This window comes from Colias eurytheme, chromosome 13, assembly GCF_061535395.1.
Source record: "Colias eurytheme isolate Ceu_HAF_F1 chromosome 13, ilColEury1 Martin Lab GWU primary, whole genome shotgun sequence".
Lineage (NCBI taxonomy): Eukaryota > Metazoa > Arthropoda > Insecta > Lepidoptera > Pieridae > Colias > Colias eurytheme.
In genome coordinates this window covers 5961486-5989223 of record NC_142992.1, presented here as the reverse complement: position 1 = coordinate 5989223, position 27738 = coordinate 5961486, and the positions used below count along the sequence as shown (strand labels likewise).

At 34.3% G+C, this 27738-nt stretch overlaps 1 protein-coding gene across 4 annotated transcripts in view; it reads left to right on the top strand.

The window, feature by feature from the left end:
* LOC149903400 (rho guanine nucleotide exchange factor 10) overlaps positions 1-27738 on the top strand; it is a 38301-nt gene that overhangs the window by 5462 nt on the left and 5101 nt on the right. Inside the window, exons 1-9 of one of the 4 annotated variants that reach the window (XM_090108341.1) lie at positions 578-717; positions 7108-7210; positions 15006-15216; positions 20045-20221; positions 24220-24379; positions 25562-25791; positions 26271-26393; positions 26770-26919; positions 27463-27661. In XM_090108341.1, coding sequence (XP_089964467.1) covers positions 642-717; positions 7108-7210; positions 15006-15216; positions 20045-20221; positions 24220-24379; positions 25562-25791; positions 26271-26393; positions 26770-26919; positions 27463-27661 — 1429 coding nt within the window. In that variant the 5' untranslated portion in view covers positions 578-641. Of the gene's footprint in view, positions 1-577; positions 718-7107; positions 7211-15005; positions 15217-18339; positions 18446-18546; positions 18616-20044; positions 20222-24219; positions 24380-25561; positions 25792-26270; positions 26394-26769; positions 26920-27462; positions 27662-27738 lie in introns of those variants that run through there. The other 3 variants (XM_090108342.1, XM_090108344.1, XM_090108343.1) reach the window with 3 other exon arrangements.

Below are 27738 nucleotides of genomic sequence, written 5' to 3'. Positions count from 1 at the left end.
CGACCTAGAATCTTACTCTGAATATATGTACAATGTTATTATGTTACTATTAGCCATTTGTTTAATGTACAACTGGGAAAGCATTAAAAATATTCATAACATCTATGACCACTAACCTGATAACCCGGTATATTTTATAATTGCAATAACAAATACTTCCCGAATCGATAATTCGTTGTTGAACATATGGTTATGCTAAATAATAGTAATGTTTACGAAAACAATGCCAAAGTTTCCAAAGAATTTGCTTGAATCAATAAAACGATCAGCGAGCGAAATATCCAGACTAGTATGAATTCGAAGATTCGATTACGATAGCGGTTTCCAGGAATAGTTGCGTTTGTGTTTATATTTGTCCTCGAAAGCTCTCCCGTTGCGCACACGCGTTTAATTAATGCGGGAGCCGAGCATTTACAATTAACCATGCCTTAATAACTGCTGTACTCGTGCGCAAATGTTCATTTTCGTCGTCATAGTTTGTTGGTAGGCAGAATAATTGACGGTGTTAGTCAGCAATTATGGTAATCCGGCTTAGTCCAAAAGCGACTGTGCAGTGTATTGCACGCAGCGAACGATGCATTTCTCGGTTAGTGATAGTATTGTGAGAAAGTTGAATACTGTGTTCCGTGCCGTGTACCGCAATGCAGTTTACGTTGGTTATCGTTGTAAACAAAGTTAAGCTATGTCCGCTCACCGAGGAGCCGCTCAAACAAATAGGTACGTATCGACCTAGTGATGGTCATTATATCGATACTGTTTTATTTTATATGTACGTATTGCGGTCGTGAATGTGACTCATTTATTGGAGTCATTCATTCATGAATTTCCGATTGATAGTAGGTACATTGACGAATAAGTTTTTGATAAAATTCATTCATAAAGCATGGTTATTGGTTACAGCTTTATTGGTTGTACAGTGTACTATAGATAATAATTTCAAGTGTTCTAATCTTAATTCTAGTTTACATATCCTTGTAACGATTATGTAAAATTGTATTTATTTATTAGTAGTTACTAGTTATCATAATTCAAAGGAATTTCCTTTCGTTTTCGTATTCCCTACACGTGTCTAAGGGTCAATGAAATGAAGCAACCCATTCAGTTATATTGTAAGTGACGTTCGCCATCTGAATAAATGTAATTGAACAATTTCTAACAACCCATTGCCCTTACACTGGTACCTACACGACGATTTCATAACACAGCTGTAGATTATTGTTAAGAGTCATTAAATTCAGAATATTAAATCTACTGAATGTAAATTGTTCAATTTTGATATAGGACCTGTGCTTCATTGTGAATTACTTCTTACGAGATAGGTATTATGAAAGTGTTTTGAATGGCAATTCATTACTTAAAATTACTATATACAGGGTGTCCCAAAAAGTAGTGATATACTGAAGCTGGGAGGTAGAGGACTTAGAGTGCTATCCGAATCACCCCCATGTGTGTTATGCGATTTTTCGTATTTTCGGAGTTATTACATTTTTTTCAATTTTTCATCTATCGCCGAGTACGATGAGATTTTTATTTATGGTGACGTGAATTATTGCGCTAGATGCTTGATTTTTTTTTGTGTGCTAAGCTGAAAGATAGGCCAATTCAGTATGGTAACATTTACTATCGTTAAATCTTCGAATAGAATAAAAAAAAGAATTAAATGCCAAGAAAGATAAAATTACCCAGTATGTTCATAACTTCAAGGGCCCATAAAAAAATAAAATCACATAAAAAAGGTTTTCCATTTGGCTTTTAAAAACTTGCTCTATCGATCAGGTAGCTACCCTAAAAATTTCATTTTATTATTCTGAAGGCTTCAATCGAAAAATTGAAATCTAAATGTGGTAAGTGGAAAATTTTTATTAACATGATGATCATTAAAACCAATAAATAGGTGTTAAATTACCAGAATTTTTTTAAAATAGCCCCGCTGTTGCTCAATGCAAGTGCGACATCACCGTAAAAAGTTGTCTTTTTAATGTCTGAATGCTCTTTTATCATTTTAAATGGTTTCTTCTGCAACTATGAATTTCCGGGTTATTTCGTCCAAATTGTGGCAGTCTCTCGTCTTTGTAGTATTCCCACGGAAAAAATTCAGTAGGGTTTATGTCCGGAGATCGTGGAGGCCAGGCTAAAGGGCAAAAATACTCTGAAAGATGGATTGGTCGTTGCAGCCTGCGCATGCGCCGGTGATGCCTGCTTTAAAGCCTGGCCTCCACGGTCCCTCGACCTAAACCCCATTGATTTGTTTTAATGGGGATACTAAAAAGACCTTGGCCACTTGAGAGAATGCCACAATTTGGACGAAATAACCCGAAATTCATAGTTGCAGAAGAAACCATTAAAAATGATAAAAGAGCATTCAGACATTAAAAAGACAACTTTTTACGGTGATGTCGCACTTGCATTGAGCAACAGCGGGGCTATTTTAAAAAAATTCTGGTAATTTAACACCTATTTATTGGTTTTAATGATCATCATGTTAATAAAAATTTTCCACTTACCACATTTAGATTTCAATTTTTCGATTGAAGCCTTCAGAATAATAAAATGAAATTTTTAGGGTAGCTACCTGATCGATAGAGCAAGTTTTTAAAAGCCAAATGGAAAACCTTTTTTATGTGATTTTATTTTTTTATGGGCCCTTGAAGTTATGAACATACTGGGTAATTTTATCTTTCTTGGCATTTAATTCTTTTTTTTTATTCCATTCGAAGATCTAACGATAGTAAATGTTACCATACTGAATTAGCCTATCTTTCAGCTTAGCACACAAAAAAAATCAAGCATCTAGCGCAATAATTCACGTCACCATAAATAAAAATCTCATCGTACTCGGCGATAGATGAAAAATTGAAAAAAATGTAATAACTCCGAAAATACGAAAAATCGCATAACACACATGGGGGTGATTCGGATAGCCCTCTTGGTCCTCTACCTTCCAGCTTTCGTTCATCACTACTTTTTGGGACACCCTGTATATACTTATATGTACTTATTAAAATTTAAAATATTCAATATGAGAATTGTGGTCGAGTTATTCATAATTTCAATGAGAAAACCCAATCCAACAAAATAGAGCTTTCATTTCAATTGTACACTCAATGTTTCAGCTTTCGTAAAATTATCATGTTTTGCATTTGACATTACTCTTTACTCTTTTAATCATTTTAGCTTTTAATGAACACAGCAACAGACAAATGAATTATTTCCTGATGCAGATTTATTGTTTGTCACACTCACCTTCTTTCCTGTTAATTGACAAATATTATGTTTTACTTGAAAATACTTACTCATTGTGGTTGGGTTGTTTTTGCTTCATACATTTCCACCGTCAGAAGATTATTATGGTGACGTCAAGAAGTAAACTTTGTAATAATAACTATATAATATTATCAAAGATGGTGATGCCATTGTTCTTATTGAATTTCCGTTCTTCGAACCAGTATGTATTAAACAATGAACTGTAATGTGTACATGTGAGTGAACTTGTTTCATATTTTTTGTTTCAATGTCTTTTGAATTCCATATACTAACAATCTAGGTTAGACCAAGTATGAAAGTATTTTTTCTTTTAAATCTGTCGATACCATAAATGACTATCGTAACATTGATTGCTTATCTTAGTTAAATAATCCAATTCGCAAAGGAATCATGTCGACGACACAATTCTTCATGCACGATTGTTTGTCTGCAACGCCCTGTTTGCTGTATTCTTATCTGAAACTTGCGATATTACGGCATGAATCATAATGATCTGGGTTCAAACAATAACTGTGCGAGTGACGGGGCGTATTCGCGGCGACTCTGATCTCGACCCACTATGTGGAAGATCGCGAGATAGGATCTCCGGTCTCGTTATGATGTAGCCTGTAGGGCTGTCGTGTACTCATTTTCAAGTCCAAGTTCTTAGATTTTACCCATAGTACTCTCTTTTAACAGCTATGCTTTACCGTTTCGATTGGTGCCAAATGTGCGAGCTGAATTGAGTTGTTTGCCAATTTTAGAATAACTATGTATTGTTTTAAGCACGGAGTGGTTGTTATGCGACGGTTGCGGAGTGGTTGTTAAGCTTTAATTAAATATTTTTGCTTATGATTTATTTCAATAAATAGAAATGTTCAAGTATTGCGAAAGATATTAATATTTACAAGGATTTTATTATCACAATATGATATGACTCAAAATTCGTAAAGCTTGCATCACCCGTACTTTCATACATTTTATTGTGTATCGATATCTAAAAGCGGCAAATGTAGATTGAAAAAAAAACTTTCGATGTTTGGTAACGTACTTATTCTAAGATCTGACCGATAGCAAATCGATTCGTGTTTCGGACCAGCAATTTCGCTTTTACACGACCCAGAGCGGGCGTGTTCGATCTATACAGGCTATCTGAACGTTGTTTGTTTTCGCATTGTTTGCCCTCTATGTTGCGTCTATCTATTTGATACTATTCGCCTTCAAAAAGTTTCGAAACGCTGTAGATAGGTACCCAGTACTGTTGGCCTTACAAAATTTCGTTATGGTCACGTCTTTGTATGAAACTAATTAAAGCATTTTGTTTGGACTAATTGAAATTGCAACGGAAATAACGTCTGAAGTGTTTATAAAACTATCGGCAAACTATGATAAAACAAAACCTTATTATATAATTATTGTCTATCGAATTCTCTATCTTATCAATTCATTTAAAATCTAAATAAACTGTTTCTAAAATAAGCACTGCATATTATATTGTAAAATATACCACTAGTGGGTCAGTACGATTTACTATATGTATTTAAAACGGCGTTATCTATAGATTTTAGGTCAGGATACAGACGGCTTAATCTCATGATAAACTGAACGAGGTACCGACAGTGACCATGTGACGTTTTTAGGGCGATGAATTTTGTTTTATTTTCAGAATCGTTTAGTAGGTATGTTACATGCATAGAAATCTAAATAACAAGACACTAGAAGTCGTAAGCGTGCGTGACCTTGTCGCCACTCAGGTGATTTGCACATCACCAGTGCATTCGTCACTGTTCAGTTGCTCTGGAGACCTATGAGTGTATACATGGTGTGTTTCAGCAATTCCCATTGCGGAAATTCTTCCACAAGTTGTAATTATAATTATAAAGGAATAATATTTCATCGGAAAATATTTTTTTTTAGAAATAATGCCGTTTTTCCTTAAAATTATAGAATATTTACAAGTATTACGAGTGTCACCATAGTAATCGAAATAACAATGAATGACACAGTCGACCATTCTTATTATCACGTTTGTTCGTATTGGAGCAAAAAGTCTCATATACTTAGGGATGTTATTCTAAAATAAACCGTAAATTCGTGCGTTAGGATACATATTCAAAAGCTTAATTTAATAGATAAGTTAGTTTTCACTAAAATCAAGCTGTCCAATAAAATGCATAGTTTACTTGTGTGTACTGTTTAGCTTTCGGTTTGAATGTGTTGATTTTGGCGACAGCGGTTTTCATACGAATTATGACATTATAGCACTTCTATGTGTCTTGTTATTTAGATTTCTATGGTTACATGTCATTACAATATTGTGTAACAAGAGCCACCACCTATAATAATTATGTACCAAGTACCTACCCTACTATTTTCTGTAATTATCTTAAATTAAATAATTTAGTGTCCTCCTTGCGAGACAATTTTAAACTAAATCAGGCTAAATACTTACCAACTAACTAACATATTATATCAAACTAATAATATTGTTGTTAACGAATATTATCAATCAATTTATTATCACATATACATCGGTAAATATTTGAACTGTCGCGTACCCACGATGTACAAACAATGTAATCATCTGATTAAATACTTTACGCGCTACCAAAAGAATTATTTTAATTAGTTTCCAAGCGAGTTTCATATTCCTTCATTCTAAAATAGCTACTCAACGTAAAAGCTAGTTTAAATAATGTTTATCGGTGCGATTAATATTTATTACTTTTTAATTAATTCGTTTATAAACTTTCCTATTAGGCAGTGTCGTATTTGATGCCCATGTTCATTTGATCTAAGTGTGTTTGTATGTATCGGCAATGTGTGGGCCTGTGTATGTGTGTTTAACAAAACGTCATATTGTGTTTAGTGATACCTAATGATGTATAGCGTTAACATGTGTGTATATTGTTCAGAGTAAAGATCATAGCTATGAACTTAGGGGCAAGTTGTTACATAACAAATAGATAGTGTTCCTGGAACATCTCGTATTGTGCTACATGTGAAATAATGAAACATTCGAGAAAGTGTGATAGAATATCAAAATTTAAACACAAGCTGATAAAGAAGTGTAAAAGTATGTATTCTTGATTAACTTGTTTTAAATGTTAACGATAATTGAGATAATTAATACCTACTAAACATCCTTAATTGAGTATTTCAACGTGAAATTTTAAAAATGTCGCGTTGCTAAAACGTGGTCTCGCCACCCACGCTAGTCTTCAAGGACTTACAACTTGTGTTTCGAGGCGACACAAACTTATAAATTCCTTGAACTATAACAGCGTTCAAAGTATACATTGTCTTAAATCGTATTCATAATGTATTTTTCTTGTTTTGCTCCAATGGAAAGGGACTAGGGTAAGTCTCATCTTACTCTATGATTTCGTAATTTTAGTAGACGTTAGATTTTGAATTTGCTAAAAAATCGAATTTGCTAGTCGAAATTGAATTTAGTTTAATTTTAGGTTAATTTGTGCCGGCTCGGAATAAGATATCTGTCATACCTCATGCGTGTGCTTACATTCCATGATTGATTAATTTACCTTAGATATTACCCAGTACCTAAATTCTCAGCTACAGACTACAGTTACTATACAGCTAATTACCTACTAAGTAATTAATGCTTACTTGTCGTGACTTTAGTGTCTCTTACTTTTATAATCAACCATAATGAACTACTTATATTCCTTTATTGTCACTCGACAGCATTACAGAAATTGAATAAAAATAAAATTGTAAATCTAGTTAATGCAAATTTTTCATTCATCTCATCATCTATGCAGTAATTTTGAGTAAACACTAGGTGCGTTCCGATGTACCTCCAATAGGTAATATGATTGCTAAAATTATGTCGTTTCACAGATGAACATCGATCAGCCGGTGGTAGCTGGGAGGAGCCAGTGAGCGCGGTGCGGAACGCGCCGCTCCGGCGCTCGCAACGCCTCAACAGCACTCTGGACTCCCGGTATGTTGAACTGAATATTCTAATATTTAAGGCGATATAAAGGTTTTATAAGTTATTTTTGGATGTAGGAGATTAGATAACTAACAAGGTTTTGTCGAGGTGTGAACCTAAGTCCAGTTTAGTCATATATCTGTATATTAAGTTCAAATTTAGGTCGCTGCAAAATTGAATGCTTTTAGAATATTATAATATATGTTGTAGTGTACTACATACTGTAGTCTGTATTGTATATTTAATTAATTCATTATTAAGTTTTTAAACTGTATAAATAATATATTGAGGCTTCTGAGGTGTATTTATAACCACTCTTCAGTTAATAAAGGCAGTGCGTTGCCTTTAACAAGGTTATCGAACTTGCGTTTAACTTGATTCGGACTTGAGCAATTTTGATACGGAATATTTTAATTGAGCAAAATAAAAGTTTTATCTTTAGTACAATTGAAATAACCGTCTGGTTGGTGTTAATTAATTACGCGTCTTCTTACAACTTATGTTAGGATAAGCTTTCGACAGATAAATTCGTGAAGATAATCACATATCTGAGACAAAAAGATCGAGCCAAGCAACTTATTTTAACGATTGATTCGTAGTAACAATTTAATTTTGAATAAATGCCTTAATCCCTACAAAGTGAAAACCATGTTTTGATTCAACACTGGGTTAAAATCAAACGAAGAAAACGAACGCAGAGCCTGTCTAAGCTAAGTATGATTGATGACCATTCCGAAATTAGAACCAATTCCCTTCAATAGGGGAGGTTAAAGTGTACTTCGTTCTTGCTATTCCCTTTTTTGTTCTTTATAACCAGATGGTTTCAAGTATTTGAACTCACGTTGAAAATCATCGAGGATCATACAAACAACTCAATCTCTAAAATCAGAATTTCTATGAACTCCTTCAGGCTTCGTGGTTTAACACAGGTTATGTTTTAAATTTTAATATTAAAAAATTCTTCACTGGATATTTTATAAAAATCTGCAAGAAATATAGGCTTATGAGCATCGTTTATATAAGGTTTAATTGCTGAAGATTTTGTAAATAAAAAGGATCGCGATATTTACTTACCGAATAGATTTAATTTCGAGAATTGTTCCAGTCTTTTTTTATATGTACTGTATACATGCAATTAAATGTAAGATTATATGATTATGTGAATTGACTTAATAAATTATTCATATTGATAAAAAAAGAAACGTAGGTTGAGTCTTAATTTGATAACGGTGTTACACAGTAAATTAAATAAAAAGAAGTTAGAGCTCCGGTAATAGAAAAGTTAACTACGAATTAACTAATCATGTTGTAGAATTTGGAAATATGTTACTTTAAGTTGCCGTTCAGTTTCGCATAATTAGACATCTAATTAGAAATTCAACGATTGATGGTAAAATTTCGAATTTGTCGCACATTGGAAAGTATCATTACTACAACGATATTGACAGCGAAATCTTTCTAAGCTTTCTTCTTTTAAAATAACTATAAATATATTTTTAAAAATTAGTAAAGAATTATAATGTAAGGAATATATGAATTATAATGTAGGTATACGAATTTTCGTTTCCGAGAAACCGACATAATGGACTGACAGACTGGCAATCAAGGGAACCTTTTTCGCGTCCTAATATATGTTTAAGGTTATCCAAAGATAAATTGGAAACTTGTTAAAAACGCGTGCTATGCGATAAAAATGTTAAGCTAAAATGTTAAGTAATGAGCTATAAAGTTCAAGAATTTAAATTATCCTTCAATTAAGGATCAATTTAAAAGTAAATTTAAATTCTGGGACAATTAATTAACGTTAAAATTTATCTTCATTTCATTCAAGTTGTAATTTCATTATATATACATCAAAGTACGTATTATATTCAAGTCCGGGATCTAAGATTCATAAAGTAATAGACGTGGGTCACTCGATTCGCTAATTTTTTACAACACTAAAGTATAAAATGTGGTAATTTGGCTTAAACCGCTAATTAGAATTTCAATAGCCTCACTTTTTGTGACCCAAACCTTGACGCTACACAATATTACGTATTACTCGTCGTTTCTTACAATTTTATATAATTTATTTTGATAATCGTGACTGCACAATTTGAAGTAGCTTTGTAATTATATTTTTTCTTTCCCGATTTACTTCGGTATAAACGTAATAAAAGCTCACCAGTGGTATAATATTGCCACCCACAGACAAACAGTTTTTTTATAATGTTTGTTTGGATCAAGATAACCGTAATTCATGATATCAAGAACATAAAACAACGATGGATTACGCAATTTCCTTGCGTTACTTATCTTAATAAAAGCTAACGTTAAGCAAAGCGTATTATGCTGGTATCTTTAGTGGTTTCTGCTGTAAGCTCATAATCCTAGTGACATGTATTCTAAGAGCACTATTATAGATGCTTACTTTATTCTCGCCATCAATAGGGTTCCCAAATAATCTTTTGCACTTTAGCTGTGAAAGTTTAAAACTTACACTTAATCCTTGGCAACCAAATTGAAATGCTGTAATGTTCATCTTATTATTAGGTCGCGTAACGCGTTAGAGTATATATTCTACTAGGTTTCCGCCCGCGGCTTCGCCCGCGCAGTCAAAGAAAAACCCGCATAGTTCCCGTTCCCGTGGGATTTCCGGGATTGCGTCATTTTCCCGGGATAAAAAGTAGCCTTTCCTTTCTCGGGTATAAAAATATCTCCATACCAAATTTCATGAAAATTGGTTCAGTAGTTTAGGCGTGATTGAGTAACAGACAGACAGACAGAATTACTTTCGCATTTATAATATTAGTATGGATGTTATTAGTCCGACGTTCTTCAGATTTTTCAACCTTAATAAAACTTCGACTAGGCATGGAAACTAGGCATAGGAAAATATATAACACCTATAATATATCCATTTTATAGATATACATCCATCCGGTATCCCGATACCAGAAATCATTTTCATATCCACTCATTTCGGTAAAACTAGCTCAGCGATCATCAGTCTGTATACTTCATTATCGTCGAATTAAAAGTGCCGCAGCCCTACCAAGTGTTACACACTTCCCTTCCATTGTACGGTGTGGTCCTGTCGCGCTCGACAATTAGCGACCGACGCCGCGTAGCCAATTAACACAAATTTCCTGTGTACGAACTGCAGGCCAGATGAGGGCACTGCCTCCCTAAGTGATCATTCACCTTTACATCTAATCTAATCCTATGTTAACAGTACACGGCTATTGTTCTGGCGCGCTGCATTTACTTTGGCGTGTTTACGTTTTAATTTAACTAGACTGTAGGTACTGTTCGCGGTGACAAGCTAAGGATGTGATTGGGGAAGTTTGAATAAGTGATAAAATACTAAATAGATTAGTCCAAAGTACGTAGGAACGATCATGCTGAAAATAAAAATATCCATCAGTAGCAATTAAAACGAGCGATAGCAATTAGGCAATTTCCTAGTTTATTTTAATTAAAGCTATAAATCAATTAACAAGTTACATTTCCTACTTCTAATTTAACCTTATGTGCAGATAGGTCGTTGAGTTTGAACAATTCCATACAAATTCATTAGCATTACAGCTAAAGCAATCCCAGTGAAAAGCGTAAAATAATAATCAAAGTCCACATTGCCTTTACCGTTAATAGACAATTGTTGTGGAACCACCGCAGCGTGAGGTCCATTCGCTTATGACGGGTTTCATTTATGCTTATATATACGCTTTCCTCGTTGACTCATCTCCATTGACATTTTTTTCGGGATTATACAAATTCTGAACTTGTGGACTTACGAGAAAGTGAATGCGTGACCTCTGAGTAATTCGTAAAACACAATATTAACTCAAGAAGAGGCCTTATCGCAAGGGCAAACATGCAACTATCACTGCCTCATATATATTTAGCTGAACAGGGGTAGCGTTTGTGTAAACACGTACAAAGATAGTATTGAAAAATAATGTCAAGGTTTATTCACTCAATTTGCATGTTTCACTGATAATGATAAATAATTCTGTACTGTTGTAGGTGCGGGATAATTATTCCGGCCCCTATTGTGTTACTTCTGATATACCTGTAATTTTCAAAGACGTAGGCACGAACTGTGACTAAACTGCCACTGCAGTACCGTAATGATTACGATTAGTACTCAATGTATTTTTATATGCCATTAATATCAAGTTTTGATTTAATCGCCAGATAAAATGTATCTTATTTTATTCATAAGTTCTAGCATTGCTATTGGTATTTTATTACTTAAACGGATAAAATCTCAGAAGCTATGTAATGAATCATTTGATTATTGTTCTATGTAACTGGATTATCGGCATTATACATTCTAAATAGTCAATAACGATGTAATTTTCACGTTTAATCGGTTTAGATTGGATCAAGTAAACTATGGTAACGTGGTCAAAGCCTTGAACTACTGTGTGCAACTATCACTAATTTATTACTAAAATACATTTATCCTGTTATTTAAATTGGCGTGGGAATCGATATTCGCACATGTTTGTGATACTAAACGTCCAAATGTATACGCAAAAAGCCATATCCGATATATGTTTACATACATACTGCTAGAAGACCTTTGGACTATACAGATACATAAAGAAAAGTTTATTTCTAGCGGAACTGATAAAGAATATAGTACAAGTAGGACTATTAAAATAAGAAACGAGATAATAAATGTTGTCACCTTCAACCGAATTCAATTTGTTTTATAATAAAAACTACGTTGTAAATTAGTCGTATGTGTGTTTAAGACGATAAAAAGTCGAGGAAGATGACCTCTAACACTTAAGATGTGATAAAGCAGTAAAAATAAAATGAATAAGCTTAATTTTTTATTTAAATGGAAATTATATTATAAGTGTACGTTATAAAAAATACGAAATTCAACATGAAAACATAATTCATTTTAAACTTTGCTCCCCAAGTGTTTGTATAAATAATTCGACTAAAGTTAGTTTGCTCCCAAAACGCGATCTATGATATGACTAAGATATTTGGAACTAAAACCATCTGTGTTGTAACAGATGGTAGCTCTTGATAGAATGTACGCTCAACTAAAGATGGATCATATTTTATACATGTTAGTGTTTGTGTTATGACAAGCGCTATAGGTCATGCCATTCAGATAACACGATGAGCCTGCAGACAGTACGCCGTCTGTTTCGTATCTCATTACCTACAATTGAGTTTAAATACGTTGAATAACTTCGTCCCAAGAATACCACATAAATCAGCCACGATGTGCGCTATGAATTTGTTGCACTTTGGCACTTAAAATAAGACAATAGATATCATTTTTGAACAATTTATTAATGTGATTTATGTACAGTTTACTGCAGTACCATTTTGAAAAGCTATTTCGTGTGACAATCCAATAGAGCGTGGGCGATTCACACCACTTAACAGTAAATGTTCTCCCAAGGTTTCACGAAACTTGCAACATAGAATTTATTAACCTGTCTTCAATTAACATTTTGAACAAGTAACATTTGATAAAACAGTTATTATCTTTTAATACGTTATTAAAATGTACCTAATATTTCTGAGAAATATAATATAGGTAGCTTAGTATGCTAGATTTAATAATTTTTATTCATAGCTCGCAAGTCTGAAGTCTAAGCAATAAGCGTTTTATTAACCTTGGATGATGTAACTTGTCTCTTTAGTATTCAACTTAACTCATCGCATGTATGAGGTGTGTATGAGTGATTGGAATAATATATATGATTTATTTTTTCAAAGTAATAATAATATAACCTCTTGGAAGGATTTAATTTGTTATTGGTCAGAGTTGTTATATTCTTGTCTGTAGGTATAGAAACAATATGTGAAAACGTTTTTGCAGCATTGCGTATTGTAATGAAAATTTAGTTTTTGGCACATGTACAATGTTTATACGCCTTTAAAGTGTTAAATATACATTGTATACGATGATAAAGAAGTTAATAATGTTAATTCCAAATTAGGTGATACATAAATACAATCAATTATACTTGTGTTACAAGTTTAACTTTATGCATAGACGTACGATTTTTAATGATTTTATCGTCATGATGTATTGTTGAGCAGGATCAAATATATTCGTAGGCTGAACAAACTCGTACATATTGTGCCTACTGTGTATTGTATGAATTTATCATGTGTGCATATTGTTATATGTATCAAGAATCGTCAGCTTCTTTGTTTAGTATTTTGTCAAGATAATTGCTTCATTGTCATATTAATGTGTTGATCCATTAGTCAATACGTCCTTGCGTTTATTTTCAAACATTGTTTGATTGCTTTGGCACTGATCACATCGTTTGTTATATGATTTAGTACCATGTAAATATTGTTAACGATTGTGCGAAAGCAATTGTGCCTAGTGCTTCTGGTATTCGTATCCAAATCTAAATGGAACAATAAGGCTGGTAGATGTGTATGAGATATTATGCTGAGACTATTATTTGTAGATAGAGACAGAGCGTTCGAGGCGCTTGATGATAATTGCGTTTAGAAAAATGAATATTATTATTACAGTATTTTAAATAACGTTAATTTTGGGAGAACAGGAATGTATGTTAATATGTATTTCTTCATTCGAGAACTACTCAATGATTTTTATAGCCCGTATTAACACATTGAGATCAGAACAGGAATTAGGATTAGGATGCGTTGTAAGTAGGACAACTATTTATAAATAAACCTTCGAATTTAAATAAGTATTATACTAAAGTTCAAAATACCTACAGGCTATAGGCACATTTAACATTTGTGTAAAACTTGTGAATATGTTCATTTTTTTCATATCAATATTAATTAGGTTTAGGTCTCATATTATTATAATTTTCTACCAGATATCTATACGGATGTTGAAATAATTTTATGTTCGTGATAAGACACGAAAGTAAAGATTCAGGTCAGTCCTATGCACGTATATAAATTCCTATTTTTCTAGAAGAAATGTGGCGTGCATTTTATCCTACATAAATATAAATTAACTTATGATGCAGTGGTAGGTATGGTCCTCCAGAATATGGGGTGTTTCATTACAATCAGTAAAAAATAAAATGGAATGTTAACCCGCTTTCTTTGCTCTATAATATTGTTATTGATTATTTATAATAGCATTCGAATATTTTTAATTCGATAATCAATCAATTTGAATATTTTTAAACGTTGGGGCTCTGAAGCTTCGTTCTTAATTATTAAAAGAAAGTTATCAATCTAGTTTCTTTCAGGTTCCACCACATTCTCAGCTTTATTTAGATTTTCTCACTCAATTGATGTTCTTCCGCATTAATTGATTGTCCATATCCTATTGGTAATGATGCTTAATGAATGTTAAGTGATCTGCTTGATGGGAAATACTGTTTCGCTTCATTTGATGAGTCGGGGATATGGGGCGGCAGCCTCTGTCGTTGCCTTATATGATGTGCATTTCTTTTTGTTCAACGTTCATTTATCTTGATCTCTAATGATTTGATTAAGCTAATTTTCACTTCCATGCTGGTAAAGTTTTATTAAGGTGAAGACTGAAGTACACTTTCAAAAGTGGGATTTGCGTATTATGCGTTCTCATGGGATTTTCGTATTATGTATTTAGTAGGAATTTTTTAAGATCTTAATATATGCTGATGCTTAAATAATTTAAGTTTTGTTAATATGAAAATTATTCTTGAATACTTTTTCATTTGATCTCCATCTCATGCGACATTTATCGTACCACGCATCGCAGCTTTTGCAGCGTAAAATCCGGTTACTCCATAGCTCGAGCTTATTTGCCTCTCAGAAACATGAATTTATCAAATTTTTCTCTTCATCGCAGGAGTACTGGCCAGCTACGCAACACACTGAGCCGCGCGCGCGAGCTGTGCGAGCGATGGCGGAGCGGCGGCAGCGCGCCGTCGCCGCCGACGCCGACGCCGGACGACGAGGGCGGCGGCCGGCTCGCGCGCTGGTTCAGCGTGCGACGCGGCTCCGCGCACCAGTACGACATGCATGTGCACGAGCCGGACAAGATGCCGAAACTGCCTGAGGTGGGATTATGAATGCTTTTGTAACTCCATAGAGTACTGCTCGATTCAAACTTAACGGCGGCTCGGAAGTTCGGTCCCTTAACGTCCCGCTAATTTTTTTTTCTAAAATTGTTTTCTAAATTGTTTTCATATTTGATCTAAAATTGTTTTTTGCGCATCGGATCGTACGATGTTCCAAGCCGCCATTAAGTTTGAATCGTACTGTATTTATGTTTGAAGTCATCCGATTGAACTGCGATGATAGAGGAATTGTTGGACTGTAGTTAGTATAATCTAGATTTAAAGTATGTATATGCCTATAGGTAGCTGCCTTGTTCGTACGTGTACAGTAAGATGGTCGAATTTTCAAACACAGATAATATATTCTTGTCCTAAGTAAGTTCATGCAGTAGGTTCATGTCTGCTATAATAATGAAATACTATTTAGAAGCTAAATTTAATCAAATTGTTATCAACATTTGTGCTCAAGCTAACGTACAAATAAACAAGATATTTATTGCCATACCTAATTCGAGCATGAATTGCATGCGTTGATAGCATTGCCCAAGGAAGCGGTTGATGTTAGACGTGGCTTTAGTTATGATTATGATATACGTACATGAGGCAAGATGCCAGAATTGTAAGAGAACTGTTGTGACACGCTTTATGCATCATATTATATAGCATAGGTACACATGCATGATTGCGATATCATACTAAATTGATGTTTATGGCCCTTTACAAGCTATAAAATTATACTTCCAATATCTGTAAATAAATTGTCAGTTAATAATTTACTATATGTATTTAAGTATATTAAATTGTTTACATCATTTAGTTGACATTGGGTATAAGAGTGTCCATGACATTTTTGTGTTAGCTTTTTCAACAATTCTATTTACCGTTGCGTGAGGTGTGACATACGTTCGCACTCACAAAGTCAAAGGCTAGATTATGTTAATTGTTCCACGTTTTCTAGCGCCATAACAGCACTTCGTCTTCTAAATGTACCTTTGTTTGTCGACGTTGACATGCAGTTTCATGGCATACCCACACTAACGTGAACATCGTATAGATGTGTGCGTGCAAGAGCGTAGTCATAACATTCCTGCAGCTCAACATTATGTCTATTTATTGTGTTTATACTTTTTTGGTATTTTCTATCTAAAGCGACGGAGCAAGGAAAGCGATTATTACGTTGCCCGTAATACGCGGTTATACGCACCAATGAATAATCTCGGAAAAAGATACCAATCACTAAATAAACCAGTCGCTGGCCGGTCATAATCAATTAAATCAGCATTTCAATCGACCCGTGATTGTTGTATAATTTTAATAGTGTATTATGGTAATAACGCGTGTATAATATTTCCTTTTAATGCGTTAATTTAGAACCAATACATTAATGATTAAACTATCTTTAATATGGTCAATTAAATGCAAATGCTGCAATAAACAGATTGTACGATTCAAGAAAACAAAAACATAAACTCATTTCGCACGAGCATCCTTCGCATCTTTTATATATGTGTAGAAATAAAAGGAGAAGTATTTTATAATCACCAATTAACATAATTGAACCTTATTCATCGACAGTGCACCTGCAACTGAGTCTGACACATGGTGTGTACAGTGTACATTCTCGCTATGTTTATAAACTGTTTTATCGGTTAATTAAATGAATAAATAAGTATCCAATGGTGACAAAATAGTTAATTTCTAGTTGGGAAATGTGAATATATTTGAATATGCGGCGCCAACGAAGCTAAATTTAACTGGATCGGTACGTCCTACGATTTACCTCGCATGCCGGAGCCCCGAACTGGAAACGCATCTATCACAGTCAATTTCGTAGATCGATTTGCATTTTGCGCAGATTTTCTGACCCAAATACGTATTTGGCGATGGATCGCGAAATTGACAATTTATGGAGCTAGATGGAACTTTTAGTCGGAGAGTCTTTTTACGTAGTTCTAATATTTATAAACAAACACGTTAGTTGGCTCTTTGCACGTGAACATTTTATATAATATACGTTAAATAATATTCTTACGCTTAAATGTAAAAGAAAGTAAGTATTAATAATCCCAACATGTAGGTGTTAATAAAGAAATTTACTTTCGATCAATACTTTATTTTCGTAACCGCCAATAAATTTGATTCATTTTTATAACGCGAAAGTAGAAAACTCCTCCGTGACTTCGTGAGTCAGTGCATTTAGTCATCCTTATAAAATATCTAAATGCAAAAATTCATAACACACGATAATATGTATGTATGTAGGTACGTATTGGACGCAGATGCCTCCCGCGAATCCGGTTTAGGTATTCCGTACGCGAGATATGACCGTAACAGGTACGTGAATAAGGCGACGCTTACAAACAACATTCTTTGCATAGATTTATATGTGAAAAGTTCACTGGTTTCTCAACAAAAGACACCGCTGCTTGTGGCGTCGGCTTTACGGCTTTGAACTTTGCTTGGGCGTTACAATTGGTTTTATGTGTTCGTCGTAAAAATGGTACGAAATAGAAGCTTAGTTGAGATGCGACATAGATCCACAAAATACGCAGAACGTGGAGTCCTACAAAAAAGCATTACAAAATAACACTTGTGTTCATTATAACGGTTTTTACTGAATTGTTGAATAATGAATACATACAGCATCGGCCGAATGCTTTTGCATAATATTAACATTTAAAATTCACAAAACAAAACGCATTGAGTTTTATAAAACCTTTTAATTTACTACGCACACATTTCTCATGTTGATAAAATAATAGCGTTATTAAAATTATAAAAGTCCTTCGCCTGGTTTCACAATAAGACCTAAAGTTAATAATTAAATTTAACCTCGACAAATTAAAGTTGCATCATAATTATAGTATCGCTCAATTTTCTCCCCTAGATGAGCGTAATCGTTAAACAGTGGTCGTTGACACGAAGGATGCGACGACAATCATCCGTAGAGTTATAGGACTTCATTCATTGGTGCGCACGCCATCTTTAATTCCACTTGTTACTATAGCTGCACAATTAAATATAGGCATCTATATGATTCACATTGGTACCGTGGTCTGTGATGAATCATGATCGGGCGGTTGTCTCGGCATTCAATAATATAACGCTGTGACGACTCCATGTGATGTCCTGACGCTGTGTGCTAAACAAATAATCTATTTAAACATGTGATATAATGGTGTGCGATCGCTGTCCGGTGCTCTACCATAGTGGATCTATGTTTACGATTGTAATTTTTTACTTCAGTTTATTCTTAGTGAGACGGCATGAGTAACGTGTTACACGTAAATGTCAAAAGTGATTTCAATTTCGGTTTGCCAGTAATCTAACGTTTTTACGCTAATCATGTTTTGTGTAAAGCTCCTTCACGATAAAGCTCAGTATTCGATGCTGTTTGACGTAAGTCACGTGATCTTCACCGGGTGTGGATGGACTTTTGACGTTTACATCGATGGTGATAGTGTCCAGATGATGTGATCTCGCCTTGAATCGGTGACGTCAGTGACCGGTGTTTACAACTAGTTTTCATGCAGGCGAAAAGCGTTAAACACGACTCAACGCGTGCCAACTAAATTTTATCATTATGTTCAGAAGCAAAATACAAGCAATGCAAATCATATCATCTAGACACCGTCGGAACCACCAACATTATCATGCGCACGCGACGATTTAATGGTTAACGGTTTCTTTTGTCTCCACGCTTATACTTGCAATAATAATGGTGCATTCATAGTATTACTTTCAAGGTTCTGAGATAAATTCGATTGTACCTACCTTTAATCAAAACAAGTGGCCAACATATTTTATAACGCACTAGAACAAATTGTTTAGACTTAATCCGGACCTAAATAGGTCAATTAAAAGCAGCTGTCTCATGAATAATTCTGTGTATTACAGTTTTTATTCTTTTACATATATTTTATTATTTGATTTACCGGTTTCTTGTTGCATAATTTTATTGCTTTTTGCCATATTTGTCATGTTTTATGTATCAGACCTTTGATTATAATGTTTACTGGATTTGTTGCTAACTATTTACGAGTAATAGTAAATAGAATACAGATTATCCGTATAAGATGATAAACAACTGTTCAATGTTTATTTATCAAATGTTTATCAGAGTTTAGTTCATAATATTTTCCCCTATTTATTTGAAAATGACGGTAAATTATGACGGCGCTTTATTTATAAAATTAACCTACTCATATAAATCATATTCATTGTAAACTAATAACTCATACTTTTCAGAATTACTAATATTGAGGAAATTTAATTATTGTGGTAAATTATTCATAATAATTTAAACACATAACACGTAAGAGGTTAATAAACCTAACTATTAAATATTAGTACATACGTAATACTTTTTAACCTTTAAAATTTCTTTCGGTTCTATTAACTACGGAAATTTTTAAATTACTTCACAAAATTGTAAGATTTTTTTAATATGCATACATAGGACAGATTACATGATTAGTGCTTTAAGCTCTACATCTTAGGCAAAAGAGTAAAAGATATTCGATTGATTTGGAATATCGGTGACGAAGTGATCATGCATATAATGCATGATGCGTGGTATACCACTGTAAGGCTTAAAGACGTTCGCAATTCGCATACAACCTCACGATAGTGTGTTTCTATCCTTAAAATTTTTCTAACGTTTCCACACACGACTTCTTCAAGATTCTACAAGACTTCAATCGTTAGTTATAGACTCTCATAACTCAAGCACGGCTGAACGGATTTCTCTAATTCTTGGTTTGATCCATTCCCCTCTCTGTTAAGCTCATTTCAGGTAATAAACGTTTCAATGTTTATTTTATTCCAGCTAGAAGAAGACATGTTTTCTTGCGGCGGCGAGGTGCGAGGCGGTCGTACGCCGCCGCCGTCGCTCGGTCCGCCGCCGGACGCGCTCAGTCCGGTGCAACTCCGGCGACGGCATGTGGTCGCCGCGATCATACATAGCGAGAACTCGTATGTGGCGACGCTGCAGCGGCTTATTAATGTGAGTATTGAGATGAATGAATGAAATATGTGAAAAATGAATAAACACTCAAAAAATACACTCACAACACAACAGCGTCAATACTATAATTTTTTATAACAATAGAGTTACACAAACAAGAATGAATTTAACACTATATATCTTAGTGCTACTGAGATCTATAGAGCCTCTCGAGATCTTTCGGGCAACCTAAAACAACAAAACAATAAGATAGATAAAAGGAGAAGATAATACCTACACACCCGGCACTTGATATTCTAAGCTTCTTATTCTTGCTTTACATAGACTACACGGATGTAATCTGTGTAGACAATTTTGAATATGTAATGGGAAAGTTGCAATTAAACGTTCAGATATATTAATATAAACATAATATAACTGCGTAATATAACGTCTTCATTAGAGAGTCGTGTTTTATTGAAATTATTCGCAATCAGTGCAATAAATTGCAAATTTATGGCACTAATTGCGAATTTCCAACTTATAGGAAAACGTAGCAAAATGAAAATATGATCATATTTTCATTTTGCTACGTTATATTATATGCACGTCACAATGCAATGATATGACATAATAATTTACTGACGGAGTAAATTCAGTATAATAATATTCATTCATTAGAACCATGTTTGTAAGCAACCAAGTTCCTTGAGGATTAAGAAAGATTTATATAAAACTTATTAATACACTATAGAATGCACTTGCAGTTAATTTAACTAAGCCTGCGTGCATAAAACAACGACTCTACAATTATTCACACACGGCACCGGACTTTACGAGCTGTTTGATTTGCGTTCAAATATCTCAATTTCACAACCTGTTAACCACGACTTGTCCACCCATGCCTCTATATACATTTGTACAAAACTGAACGCGAATAGAAGTGGTTACGTTTATCTCGGGCAAATATTCAGCAATTACAAGGCCGCTGCAAATATTTGGTTTACGCAATAGGTGCAAGGCGGTAACCGCCCGATAGTTACATACAGTTTGTGTTTGTGTACTGTTATTTGATTTCATCTAAGTATTTATCAAAACGATCAGGTAGCTTTAGTCTTTACCACCGCCCTCTTATGATATGTTTGTATCTTGTATATAGCCTGGAAGACATAGTTTAGTATGAATAAAACTATTATATGTATCTGTTTTTTCCCATTTGTAACGGCGCGGTACAATAAAGGGTTTTATTCATTCATTCATACATACCGTTTTGTGAAATCTTATTCTATAAGAGATAATAGTTGGATAATAGCTACAGACCGTAATAGTTATGTGCCCTTTGACAATTGCAATTGTTATTTAATATTTGGGTGTCTATTTGACCTTTATTTATGTGGCAAACTTTCAATATTATTTCACTTTGACCTTTCTTTACTATTGTCTTTTTCTCAATATCTAAGATTACAAAACTCATAATATTTTTTTCATTGTTACGTGTCTTTTAGATCATTATATCATTACTGTGTGATTTGATTCAAGATTACGCTAAATATGCATATAATTGCATATTTAATAATACACATTGTTACACAGGCATTTCCATTGTATTATTTTTTACGCTGCATATAAATTATAATAATAAAAAAACAAAGCATATATAATCGTTGACCTCAATTCTTTTGAAAACTTATAGTTTCATCTATCTGTCCCTTTTTAATAGTACATATTCTAATACATATTGTAGAAACGTCAAAACTATTTTTTAATTAGTAAGTGTTTGTAGAGTCAATTCAAATGGTGAATGTTGCATGCTGTCATAGAGCGCTCACAAAGGAAGTGCGGTGAAGTTAGTCATAGCAATTAGACATGCTTTTTAAATTGTTATTACGCAATTGATTGGAATCAATTAGCGTGGTTTGTTCTCACCACAGAGGTGGGACACGACGGCTGATTGAATGAGTTGCAAAACACCTAACTGACCGCTTAATCCGGTATGTAAGTATACTGTATACATACACATTGCAACGTTTTGTTGTTACTCCGATCTTACATAATATAGAAAATAAATTAGAATTTACACCGGTTTCATGATTGATCTTTAGTTTATAACGCGAGCTATTCTGATATTTTATAGTTAACAAAACATAATAGCACTAGATTTTGATTTACGTCGCAATTGGTTGATAGTCGTTAAATTTAGGTTGTAAACTTGTTAAATACGATATCCTTTAATTAACAAATATTTATGATAATCATTTGTTTGTGATAATAAAACATACTGACATGTGACAATTTCTCTCGACTTTCTTCACATTTTGAAACAAAATTTCTTCCTTTGTTTTTATGGAAAGTCGAATAATTAGTGGCAAAATAAATATAAACGAATACAAGCAGACAACAGAACGGTCGACCCACAAGTATTGTTCAATTAACATGTTACAGATTTGCATATTAGGAAGTGGGACACTTTCAATAGGTTGTATTTGTGAAGCTATTTGGTTGAAGCGAGGTCGTTGTTTAAATGGCGTGTGCTTTTATGAATATGGCTATTTTATTAATTGGTATATCGTTTTACGAATGTGGAACAGTATGATAGAGCTTGGGTATAATGTAACAATATTTACATGAAATAGGTTTATTGCTGTTTATTGTGTGTGATATGCATTTAGTATGCAGTTAAAGATTGTCTTATGGTTCGAAAATCAGGTCACTTTTTCTTAATATTTCCTGAAATAAAATTATTAATTAAATACTTCTAACATTATTTAAAATACATAAGGCTTTGTGCATTGTACGTATACTGTTAATGCAAATGCATAGAAAGTAATAGATAATATATTTTACTACGTACATTTATCGATATACTCGGGTTCAATTTACATTTAATATTCATATGAAATTTACTCTTAAATAACAATAAACAAGTATGGTGTCACAACTTTTATGGATATGTACGTGTACTGAAATGTACAACAGTAAGCTTTATCACACAGCTTTATAAAGATTCAATTTACAAATCAGTTTTACAAATAGGTACTAGTATTAAATTAGAGGAGCTTATTGAAACATCGTAGGAATTGGTTGGAAATGTAGGTCACAACAGACTTACGACTATTCAGTTGAGTTATTGGACACTAAAGTTTTGTTATAAATACACAATTTGCCTACAATTACGCAAACTCCTTATTTATGTTCGACAAAATACGCATTTAAGTTAAGCAAATTAATGTATGCTTAAGATCACGATTTTGCTATTAAATAGAGATTATACCGCGGCTCGTTATGGAGTAATTATTTTCAATTTACGCAGTGCTTTCATAATGATTTCTGCATTAAATCATAAAACATGAACATGACGCTTGTTTACTTTATAGGTATAATGTAAGTACAAGACAGGTTGTACTGTATACTAAATAAAGATATGACACACGCGGAGGTAAGCTTTTTTATCGATAACTCGATGATGTCAAAATTTGTATGCTATTTGTTTTTGTTTCGTTTTAAATTCGGTAAAACTGTCGTAACGAGATTTTTTGCGAGTTAACCAAATAAATGATATGCAATTTTTAATAGTCGTATATTTAAGTACATACAATATGTCAAAGAATATAAGTACTCTTGTGTTCATTTACCGGTCATATTCATGGACATTTACCTTCTCTCTTTAGAGGATAATATCATCTCTAGTGTTCAAATTAAACATATTCAAAGTTTTCCTTGATGTTTTTTATACATTTGTTGTAACACGTTTAATCGAGGTTTTTACCTTGATTGTAAAAAAATGTAATGTGTGTAAAAAAATCTCGGAGTAAAGTTACTCTTTAAAAGATTCAAGTAGCATTTTTTAAAGCCTATAAAATTCACCGTATTAGCAATCAGCAATATCTTGCATAATAACCATTTTTACTTTTTAGATGTACCTATATCATCAAGTTCATCGTCTGTATTTTTTTAAATATCCAAAACATGTCAATATGCTTCTTCCAAGGAGCTGTCCTTAGTTAAATGACAGTTCTGGGAAAAGAGTTCAGTATTAATTGGTTCATTACCCGTTCTAGGACTACAAGAAGCCGCTAGAAGAGAGCAGCCCGGCGATACTGAACGCTAGCAAGATACAGACGCTGTTCCACCGGCTGCCGGACATCCTGCAGTGCCACTTGCACTTTCGCACCGCGCTCGCCGACTGCGCTCGAACGTGGGACCGCGACGAAAAGATTGGTGAGTTCATACACAACTAGTTGTATAAACTATACAGGGTGGATTGTTCAGAACCTTAACCGTTACAGCTAAAGAAAAACGTTTCTAGGAGACCAAACTAGGGATCAAAAGACTTTTGGGACATTTTAGGTTTGAGTACTGGAAATGGCAGAAATTGCCGAAAACTATTCCCATACATTTTGTACGGAAAACGATAAATCAACTCGAAATATTATTTTACATTTAATTATTTAGCAACTAAAATTTAATTTCAGAAATTATGGTTAGTCACAACATCGCACCGTAGCATCTTCACGTACACAGGCATAATCTTCTCAAGATACTTGCTCTTACTGACCTGTCTAAAAAATCCATCCTGTATACAACATCGCCAGCTAATTAACACTTAATATTTAATGACGATGAGGCGGAAAGTGTTTCACTTTCACACGAAATTATGCAAGCATTTCTCTAATGTGTTACGGGTTGTAAAAATGTCTTGTGGTGTCTAGTGTGACGTGTGTTCGCGGATCGGTTGTAAATTATGGTAATTTGAGTTGATTGATTGGTGATTTGTTCGCTAATTGAGCGAGGTTTTTCTAAGGTTATAATTGAGACGTTATCGATGAATGTTTTTAATTTTTATAAACTTGTACGGAAGATATTGGCCCAATACTTCGGTTCTAGTCGGTGAAATTATTGAAGCAGGATGCATTTAAAGTAATAGCTTATTTTATAAGCATAAAATAGCCGTGAGAACCTAAGCTACTTTTACTCATTAAAATCTTTGCGAAAAAGTCACATTTTCCAAAGAAACAGACGTCTGCTGTGGACGGACAAATTCGGAAATTTAAGAATTTATAATATGAATATAAGAATTAATCTTATATATAAAATTCTCGTGTCACAATGTTAGTCTGCATACTCCTCCGAAACGGGTGGACCGATTCTCATGAAATTTTCTGTGCATATCGGGTAAGTCTGAGAATCGGCCAACATCTATTTTTCATATGTACCACGGGCGAAGCCGGGGCGGACCGCTAGTAATTTATAAAATTTGTTTGTTTCAACACTCATTTTTTAAAGCATCATTTAAATACTCTTTCCTACAGATTTTTTACATATTGCCCTAGCATATATATTTTTTTATATGAAATACGTTGGCTTTTACAATATAAGTAATGATTCTATTAATCGTTCCAGGCGAGGTCTTCCTAAACGCGTTTTCCAAAGCGGTGGTGCTCGACGTGTACTCTGACTTCATAAACAACTTCTCGGTCGCCATGGAGCTGGCCAAGATGGAGTCAAAACGCAAGTCGGCGCTGGCTGACTTCTTCAAAGTGAAACAGATCAGCGCACACGACAGACTGTCATTTTTCGGGCTGATGGTGAAACCGGTGCAACGGTTCCCGCAGTTTATTATGTTTCTACAGGTAAGAATTGTGACTTTAGGCAGTTTTTTTTAGCTATAACCTTTATATTTTGTAACTAGCTGCTCTCCGCAATTTCACCCGCGTGGCTCCGCTCCTGTTGGTCTTAGCATGAAGATATATAGCCTATAGCCTTCCTTGATGAATGGGCTATCTAACACCGAAACAATTATTCAAATCGGACCAGTAGTTCTTGAGATTAGCGCGTTCAAACAAACAAACAAACTCTTCAGCTTTATAATATTATATTATAGTACATTATAGATTTATTTCTAAAATATTCAATTAAACTAAATTATAATCTAAAGTATTAATCAAATGTAACATATTCAACATTGTGTTTGATTTATGATTGTAGTTTAGAACCACATTCCAGAAATAAGGTCATGGAATGTAGATAAATGAAATAATTTATCCATGTCTTGAGATTTACAATAAACAATAATTGTTCTGTTTGGCTCATATTTTCTATATTATTACAGGATCTCTTAAAACACACGCCTCCGGGACACGTGGATAGAGTTGCATTACAACGAGCTCTGACCAGATTGGAGGCGTTGGCCGACGCTCTCAATGAGAGGAAACGGGACGCGGAGAGGACGCAGGTAAATAATAATGGTTTATTTGTGAAGAGATCTAGTTGTATATAGTGCTATTTATTTCTGTAAGTTCTTCTTTATTTCTATTAATTGGACACTAATTATTAGAGCAGGATTTGTTTAAAATTTTTCGAAACTATTCAACTTTTCCGTTTTGACCTGTGATCAGAAAAAAAAACTTGTTTTCTATTTAATAATAATTTAAAAAAACAATTATTCCGATGTCTTTATTAGCGCCGAGGTATAGTTTTATTAGAGGCGATTAAATTTTTATCATAAAGATTCAGGGCTTCTGAAAGAAGTCAAGTTGAATGAATAAATGTTGAGTTTTAATTTATTACTCGAACATAATAATAATACATGTATATTGTATGTGTTACAGGCGTTCCGCGGAGCCCTAAGACGGTTAACACGTGGCGGTATGACGGGCGCGGGCGGTGCGGGTGGTGCGGCTCGGTTCGGCGCCGCGCGGTTGCTCGCTTCGCGCGCAGACAGGAGGCATCTGTTGCGGCAGGACGACTTGCTGCAATTGGTTAGTTACTTGTTTATGTAGATTTTGCGTGTATGTGCTTGAGTATGCATGTGCGTGAGTGCGTGAGCTTGCGAGCGTGTGCGTGCAGGTGCGTGTGTGCGGGCGGGCGAACGTGCGTGGACGTGCTTATCATTTTATTGAATGACGGATTTGACTACGTCACTACATAATACATTGTATAAAGTTGTCAAAGTTGTATGATCTTTAAAACGATGCAACGGAATTCGATTAGGTATTTTTTAATAGAAAGAGTGCTTCAAGAGCAAGGTTTTAGTATAAAAAATAAAAATGTTAAATTTTAGACAGCTTAACCCGCGAAGTGGCGGGTGATAAGTGCATTCGTGCGAAAGCACAAACGTGTGTGTGTGTACGTGCTTGCGTGCGTTCCTGCGTGCATACGTGCGTTTGTGCGTGCGTGCACAATATTATTGAATTTTAGAACTTTGTTATATTAAATCATGTATGACTGTTATGTTCTTATACAAATAAAATAAAATAAAATAAAATTAAAGTCTCCTATTATAATTATTGTTCCCTTCAAAGGAGTTCAACCAATCAGGCACGCTCACAAAGTGCAAGCCGCGGCGTTTACTCCTACTCAACGACCTAGTGGTGTGCGTGTCGGTGGGCGCGGGCGGCGAGGAGGCGGAGCGGCTCGGGCTCAAGTGGGCGCACCCCGTGCAGGATGTGGACGTGCTCGATACGGGCACCTCGCCGACGCTCAGCCGCGTGCTGGCTCAGGGTAAGGGTACTAGACTAGTATTAATATTTTTTGATGTCATTACCGTGATTTTGAAAACTAAAAATCGTTAGATGTTA